At 36.0% G+C, this 8,910-nt stretch overlaps 1 protein-coding gene across 1 annotated transcript in view; it reads left to right on the top strand.

Moving 5' to 3' along the window:
- The window catches only part of col25a1 (collagen type XXV alpha 1 chain), a 345,048-nt gene that overhangs the window by 328,974 nt on the left and 7,164 nt on the right, over window positions 1–8,910 (top strand). The window contains exons 28-31 of the mRNA XM_016575979.1: window positions 3,837–3,890; window positions 4,226–4,279; window positions 4,385–4,411; window positions 4,588–4,641. Coding sequence (XP_016431465.1) covers window positions 3,837–3,890; window positions 4,226–4,279; window positions 4,385–4,411; window positions 4,588–4,641 — 189 coding nt within the window. The remainder of the gene's footprint in view (window positions 1–3,836; window positions 3,891–4,225; window positions 4,280–4,384; window positions 4,412–4,587; window positions 4,642–8,910) is intronic.

An 8,910-nucleotide genomic window follows, 5' to 3' on the forward strand; every position in this document is an offset into this window, starting at 1 on the left:
GCAAATATAGAATATAGGTAATTTGAACATCCATGACTCATGAGCTACCATGTAAGTAGCTAAAGTTTAGCTAAGGCAATAGGAAGTGTAGTAGGTTACACCAGTGCGCGTTCTTTCACTGCATGATTCAGTTTATTAAAATGCATTTAGAATGATCAGAAAATTCAAGGTATGGGGGCAGAAATGTATATATTTAATCAGTTAATCAGTATCACGCAAATGTGATTTTATACAGCGGTTCAATAATCAAGAATTTAATATTAAGACACTTACGTTGTTGACACAATATTGACTGTTTTTGCTCTATTTCGCCACAAATATAATTCTAATTTGCGTCCCTGAGCAACATGACGCTGTTTTGTTCCTGAATGAATCAACCGTTTAAATGATTCGGTTCAGTCGCAATGACTCACTTATTAACAGTGACTTACTGCCACTTACTGGCAGTTTTAATTTTACATTTAAAGTATTTTTTTTTATATAATTTCAAATATCAGTATTTAACGTTTATGTTTAAAATATCAAAACAGTATTAATGCATTTGTAACTGCAGGTTAAATGCATTCATGTACTGCATTAAACAGTGTGTAAATGCATCTAAATGCCACTTCTAATTCAGCTTCTGTGTTTTCTGTGCATTGCAAAGATTAATTTTGTCAATACTGATTTAATTTGCTTGGTAACAGCCCAAATTACTTATTATTCTAATTGACTGAATCAATTTAAGAATTTGACTGAAAAGATGATGCACAATTTTAGAAAAAAATGGCTTAAAAAAGGTAAAAATGCCCATTAAAAGGTAAAAATCCATTTAAACTTATTGGAAAAGATTAATTTCTATCACTGCTGTGAACTGATCACCACACAGAATATGAAGAATATGAAAAACTGTCAGGAGTCAGCTGTCCATGGTAGTCCTTAAGATATCTGCACAATTACACACTCAGCAAAATATCATCTAATTATCGTTATCGATAAAATCCCAGAAAATATTGAGATATATTTTTTGTCAATATCACACACCCCTAATATATTTAATGTTTTGTTTAGAAAAAAATTAAAATTAATATGAGAAGTGCCCTTTTTTCCACTTGAGCCCCTGTCCCTCAAAACTTCCCTGCCTCCGGTCACATCGTGAAAGGGAGCAGCCACTATATGCACTGGCCTTGAAGTCACTGATGTGCTTGGCTCGCCTTTACCTGACTGATTATAAGTCTTGTTATGGTTATTATTGTTAGGAGAGGATAATATGAGTAAGAGCAGGGGTTTTCAAACTGGGGTCCGTGACCCAAAGCTAGGGGGTCTGCAAATAATTTGCTATACCGTTCTTTGCTGCACAATATTTGACAGAATGGGTAAAAATGACAGTAGCTATTCATCAGTTACGGCACGTTAGCGCTAGCATTCTTCCCGCTTCAAATCATACACAGAGATGAAATAGTGCGGTAAGACCACATTTATTTGAATGAATTATAGCACATATTTCAATTAATTATCAATCGATCGATCGTTTGAGAGAGAGAGAGAGAGATGACAGTTGTGTGTACCTGTGTGCTGCGTCTGCGTGTCTCTCTGTACAAACAATTACTTCAAAAACAGCGAAAAAAATGTTACCACCTCGTTGCTGAGGAATATAATGTAGCGATCTAGTATCTAGGCTATTTTATTAATGAAAATCACGGAGAAGCGTTGACAACAAGTTTGTGTGTAAATCAATTAAAGCAGCGCATTAATATAGAGCAGTGATTAAACTGACTTGGAACTACCTGTGCATTAAATGGTTTTACTGCATACCTGCCAGCCAATCAGAATCCAGTATTCAGACAGACCATGGAATAAAGTGACTTATATAATGCATTTAATGTCAAATAAGCAAAACGTAAACAGATAAAAGCGGGCACTTCAAGGTCTCTATAAATATATGTCTCATTCTGTGTAACAAGTATAACATTAGACAGTATGGCTGAGTTTTTCTTTCATTTCAGGAAGAGGTTCACAGAGACGGCAAGTGCATTTTGTATGTTTTCTTTATTTTACAAAAGTACAACGTTTCACTGTTATTTTGAAGGTAGCCTACACAAATAAAAATAGATCATTTTGAATTGATGTCTTGCTCTTATCTGACGGATAGGCTATCACATTTTCTCCTGATATGAGGAACCCAAGTGTTTGCGCCGGTGCCTCCCGCGCACACACAACATATATAATCAGTTCTAGCATTGCAAACTTTACATCGCAGCCTCTTAAACATAAGGTATTGGTGACTCAATTTAACTTGTCTTTTGTACAATATGTAGGTTTTGCCGGTCAGCGCGAGCATCGCCACGCAGTGGTATTTTTCCAAACACATTTTTTGCATATGTGAAGGATGTTGTTTAAGTAGATATTCAGATAAGAGAGAAGTACAAAGCCATCTTTACATAATAAATAGGCTAATAGTTTATCAACCAAATGTTAGGCTACACCACGTCTAACGATTCACTCATGGAAATGAGAGGTAAGCCTATATGAGCCCAGCAGGAGGTTCAGTTTTTAGTTTCGTTTTAAATAAGATATAGGCTTAGCATTTAAAATAAATGTTGTTTGTAAAGAATGGCACTATAATTTATTTTATGACATACAATATCAGGACCATTGCAAATATTTATTGAACTGAATCAATATAACAAGAAGTATATTTTGAGTGAGTGTACTATTAATAGTAACTATTAATTGTAACTATTTTCTCATTTTGTTCTATTTCGACGAAGCGTCCAAAAAAAGCCACAGCAGAACAGTGTCCCCTACAAGCAACACAGCAGCCTTTTGTATTGAATGATTCACTTTATTATTTATTGTAAATAAACACAATATGCAAATAAATCATTGTGTTTATCAAATCCACTTGTCCTCAACTGCCTACACTCGTTTTCCATGCAAAAACATTACATTCATTCAAAATTAATTTACCGATTTACTCATTTAACGTTAACGGCTCGCCAGGCGTACAGCAGTGACAGACAGACACATATAACCGTGTCCTGTATGGAAATATGTCGCCCAGCTGACAGTTATCCATTTTCACCTGTACAAGTGAACAGAACACTGAGCATCGGCAGCTAATGAGGCGCGTTGGAGTGACGTCACTGCCCCTCTTCATCTGATTGGCAAGAGGAGGAGCTGTCAATCTAGAACTACTGGACCAATGATGACACTTCAGCCCACCCTGATTTACATGAAACTCTAACCACAACATTTGGAAAAGCAAGCGCAGAATGTGGAAACAAGAGCGAAGGGAAAAACAGCATAATAATACAAAAAATTAAAATATGTGCAGAAATTGTCTGAGCACAAAAAACAGAAATATAAGCAAGGAAAGCATGATTCTGTGTGCAATTCGGATAATTTTGCATTATGATTTTAGATGTGTTTAAATTTTGGTTTCACGCTTGTTATTTTTTTATCCCTGACTGCAATACATTTGGCGGGAATTTGATCCCATAGGTCATGTGACACATTTATGGTGAAGGGGGAATGTGGTTAGACTCGTTGGTAATGTTTCATTAATGTTAAGCTCTCTGTGACAGTGAGAGATTAAACAACAACAGGAGATACTCTGTGTTTCTGCTGCTGAGTTTGACATTAACACAGATTTAACACTTGCTCATCCATTAACATGCCATTTATTTTATATGCTCCTCCGTGTATTTATTTGAGATTTGCATGACCAATTACTAAAGATAGAGTCTAAAGATTAACATAGAGAGCATAATCTTAAAAAATAAAATAAAAAAACGGTAGCCTGATTTCCCTAATTAACTGTGTTAACAAAACGTTATACACTCCTTTATTTATAGGGTATGGATGGACCAATTGGGACTCCTGGTCCAGCAGGTCCAAAGGGCGATAGAGTAAGTTTTATTATATTTTATATAATTTTATTTATTTTAATTTTATTTCGAATTTTATGTTTGTTTTTGCTTTTTTTCCTAATTTTAGCATAGAACTGTAAGGTAGACAATTACACTTTAACAATATGAATATTGCATGCTAGTTTATGTTTTTAATCTCTGGTTTACCTGAATTCTCACAGTGTTTTACTGTTTTAAGCTCAGGATTTCAAATGACCAGCACAGGGACACCTGCTGATCCTCACAGCACAGTCTTAACATGTTTAAGGGTTTATGGTAATACTAGACACTAGATTTGTTTATATAAAAGGTGCTGTTCAATGTACCTGTCACAGGGTGAGAAGGGTGATGTTGGTGATCCTGGACCCAGAGGGCCATATGGGTTACCTGTAAGTATTCAAAGAATTGTTAATTATTTGGCCATTTAATAATGGTCACAATATTCAGTATTGTAGTTCCAGAAAATATTTTGCTTTTTTTCTTCTTTTTTGAAGGGAGCTGCTGGAACACCTGGAATGGATGTGAGTTGTCACTCATTTACTGCTTGTGTGTTGACTCTTATCATTTATTGTCTCCTGGGTTGCTTCCTGCAACTGTTCTGCCCTCTAGTAGCTGTCAGCAATATCTTTGAAGATCTTTACCCCTGAACCAATGAGTATCCAGGCATTTGTAATTACTTGAAGTTGTATTTTTGCAGGGGTTACCAGGCTTAAAGGGAGACAAGGGCAACATGGGGGAAAGAGGAGAAAAGGTGATTGTGACATAGATGTTGTGAAACAGGGAATGAAACTTTCACTCTCTTTATTGATTGGATCTGATGTCAATGGACATTTACAAAGCAGTTTAGGCACAAAGCCTTTATATAGACCGAATGTGGGCCATGGAGTTGAAGATCAGTGTGAAGATCTTACATTTAATGGATTCTCTTCTACAATAGCAATAGCAAATAGCAATATTTATAGTTGCAGGAAAAAGTTTATGAACTCTTTGATTTTCAGCATAAATTATTCACACAATTTAATCTGATCTTCACTGAAGTTGAAACAACAGACAAACATGGTTTCCTTATACATTTAAAATCATTAAGGGTGATCTAAGAGTGCACACATTTTTCCCTTCCTACACTATGAATGTTTATGCCATGTTTTTGGCACTTTCATTTGTTTTAATAAACTGTGTTTGTCTATTGTTGTGGTTTAGTTCACATTAAAATTTTATAGCCGATTTTTAATTTAAAAAAAAAGTCTGGTATAGTCAAAGGGTTCATGTATTTTTTTACTCCAACTGTATCTGTATAAATATTTGTTTGTCATCATTCAGAGTTTCATTACTAACATAGCATTTTACCACCCCATAATCATAAAAGCCAGAAAAAAATCATTCTTTGTTTAGTTTATTGTCAAGTGAAAATATTTATTACAGTGATTCTTGCCCCAGCAAGAAATACAGAGTAAGTCCATTGACAACAGGCTCTTGCTTTTGTAATGGCCCTGTATTGGCTTCTTCTCTTGCATGATTCCTTTCGTTTCACCTGCCTGTTTCATAGACTTACACTGTGCCACTATGTTCAGGAAATTCAGACCCATTTCAGTTTTTAAGTTGTTTAAAAGTCTAAAACTAAGTCCTAACATATCTAAATATACAGTTGTTTAATTAAATATATAATTCCGGATATTGGTCATAAAAAGTAGTTTAATTTAATAACACAAAACCATCTAGTTTTATACTGTAGATGTATTAGCATGGCACTTGAAATAATTTACAGTAACCTTGACACATTTCTGTTTTGAAATGTTATAAATTATGTAAAAAACTCAGCGCAAAAAAAGAACGTCCTCCCACTTTCAACAGTTTTTTTTTTCATCAAATTTCTTAATGTGTAAATATTTTTTTATGAACATTAAAAGATTACATACATGGAGCAGATTTCACAGACATCTGATGAACAGGAATGAAATAATGAGTAAACAATGACAAAAAAAAATTGTTTAAAAACTTTCAAAAAAACATCTGTAAGGCTTATTTGGATGTTATAAAATTATCTTTAAAATGCAGTATCCTGATAAAAGGACGTTTCTTTTTTTGCTTGTTTTTTTTTCCTCCACTCAAGTAAGGTTCTGTAAATCAGATTGCACTGCATTGACCTCAATGCTAAGTTTATTTATAAGTCATCATAAATATAGTCTTGCGTATCTAGACCTTCAGACTGAAGGCAGAAGGTCTGGGAACCTTGGCTGCTTTGAATGGCTAAGGCCTGCCCAAGAGGCCATATGACTGACAAAACAACCAATCACATTTAGTTTTGTGCCACGTCATGTTTATGGGCGTGGAAATGCCGCCACAATAACAGACTGGTGCGTAAACATATTTTAAAGATTCTATTCCACAAACTATGAATAGTTCACATACTTTTGAAAATCCAGCGTTTAGTTGATCCTGATAAGTACTCATTGTCACAGTTGTAAACACGACGGCTTTCTTCTAACATGAGAGGGTTTGGCATCTGAGGCTGAGACTATAATAAATATAACCTTCATAATATATTAAATATGGTTCCCTTTCATAGGTTCACTCGATTCTGCATCAGAAGCCCATATAAATTGTCTGAAGCCTGAATAGAAACACTCAAGGCACTGTGTGCTTCATAGAAAAGCATCCATACCAAAACTCCTCAGATTTTGTATTCTTCATGCAGGAAGCGATTTATCTAGCCTGTGATAAACATTTTTGTTTTTTCTTTGCACTGAAATTTTATGCTTCAGCAACCCGCTTGTTTGGATCTCATCTCTTTGTGGCTCATCAATTAGGAAGTGTATACCTAATTTCTCATGCTTGAGCAGCGCTCAGTGGTACATCTGATTGTGTGCACTGTGAAAACTAATAAATAAATAAAAGTTTAAGTGATTTGCTCCTGGCTCACCTTCTTTTTGAGAACAAAAGATTGGTCAACCCCTGTCACTCTGTCTGTGCCCTTGTTGTGGCACCTCGTGAGATCCCTGGGGATCCAACCTGTCTCTCACCTGATCATGTCAACTGTATTCCTCCAGTTGAATTCGCTCATGATGAGCTGTGTGCACATGGTGCAGTTTCTTTCAGGTTTGACGACCCCTAGCAATCAGGAGGCATGGCCCTCTCTAGCTTTTAAAGAGTTTACTAAGGTGGTTTCACATGTTGTCGACAGGGTAAAGCTGGACTGGCCAGATGCAGCCCAGCAGGAAAGCAGTCCAAACTGAATAACCGCTTTCTGGCTGGTTATACTTTGTGTCCATTGTGAAGACTGCTTCCGTTCTTTCCAGATCTCCATAATGATTGATCTAGATCTTGTAATTAGAGATTCTTAGTTCGTGTCCCTAATCCGAACTAAGTAATCCTACTTCTGACTTCACCACCATCATAGATTTAGTGGAGCAGGGGTATATGCAATCCCAGCAAAAATGCTTGCTGCCTATCTCTTACCGTCTTCGCCCTCTTAATAAACGTTGCACCCTGCCTTACACACCGTCTTGGAACTACACTCTTCAGAAGTGCATTTTTAGGATGCTTACACAGAAGCATATACAGGTACATCTCAAAAAATTAGAATATCATGAAAAAGGTCAATATTTTTTGTCACTCATTTCAGAAAGTGAAACCCATATATTATATAGATTCATTATGACAAAGATTTGGCAAGGAGGTTGGTTTATCACAATAGATTTTATTTTGATTTACTTAGATCATGTTGGGGGCAAAGCTTGCCAATTTTGAGTGATTGCTTTTGGCCTAGTCTTAGCACCTCATGCATTTACAAAGAGCACAGATGCTGCTCTGGCTCAGTTGCAACTTCAGGGCATCCGTGTGCTGAAACTTGAAGCTGATTCTAGAGCAGTCAAAAGACTTAGCATGTCAGCAATGAGAATCATTTCATACGATGATTATGAAAGATGCCTCACTAGTAGGCTGGGGTGCAGTCTACAACGGTCATCCAGCTTGCAGTCTCAGAGCAATTCTCATTGCACATTCAGTGCCTGAAGATGGTGTTTTTTCTTGCTTTTAGCAATTTTCATCCAGACATTATGTAGTTTCCTGCATAAATCCATAGACAGGATGAGTTTGCCTTCACTTTTATTAAATTCTATCATTTAAATACTGTATATGGTATAGGGTTTCCAATGCGTCAGCTACTGACAGCTTTCATAGGTCGAGTGAACATATGAAAGGAATATATGAACCTGTATGTATCAGTTATGTATGTAACCCTGGTTCCCTGAATAGAGAACAAGACTCTGCATAGCCTGTCGCATACTTATTCGCTTCTGTTTACTTAATGCATCAAAGTCTTTAGTGATTCTTTGGGCACTTCCTTATGAAGCTCTGGTGACACAGGGGTACTTCAGACATTCGTCAACCCTGGGAGTCAGCTCCTGACATAGCTTTTTGCTCTTTATTGCGGGAACCAGGGTTACATGCCTAACCAAGACCAAGATGCTTTATTTCTAGTTTGTCATTTCTCCAGAAAACTGTATCGCTTTCCTAAAAATATATGTGTGCATGCAGCATGACCATTTCATCACATTTGTTTTGGTGTTTAATTCAATCTACCATGGATTATTTTTTCTTTAATTGTCATCATTTAAAATTCAAAATCAATGTAATCTCTTGTAATGTCAAAGTTGAACTGTTTGTGTATAATGTTTAATTCATGCATAATGTTTAATTCACTGTTATAACCAAGAAGCAGAAAATGGAGAGAACTGGCTTTTCTATTTTTGTCACAACATGATGGAGATACCGTTTTTCTGCCTGTGTGGTTTGTTGGGGGGTGGGCTTTTGTGGGGTGTTTCCCTGCTTCTCTTTCTCTTCCCTTGTGCCCTGTAAGACTGCTGTCAATCTTGTCTTTCATTCCATGTCCTCTTATCTGATATTCCCATCTAACTTTTCCTGTTTTCAAAACCTCCCTTTCCCTTCTAGCAACACTTTTAAGTAAAACTATTATATATATATATATATATATATATATATACTGTATATATATATATAT

The sequence above is a fragment of the Sinocyclocheilus rhinocerous genome, unplaced genomic scaffold, assembly GCF_001515625.1.
Source record: "Sinocyclocheilus rhinocerous isolate Xijiao unplaced genomic scaffold, SAMN03320098_v1.1 scaffold1015, whole genome shotgun sequence".
Lineage (NCBI taxonomy): Eukaryota > Metazoa > Chordata > Actinopteri > Cypriniformes > Cyprinidae > Sinocyclocheilus > Sinocyclocheilus rhinocerous.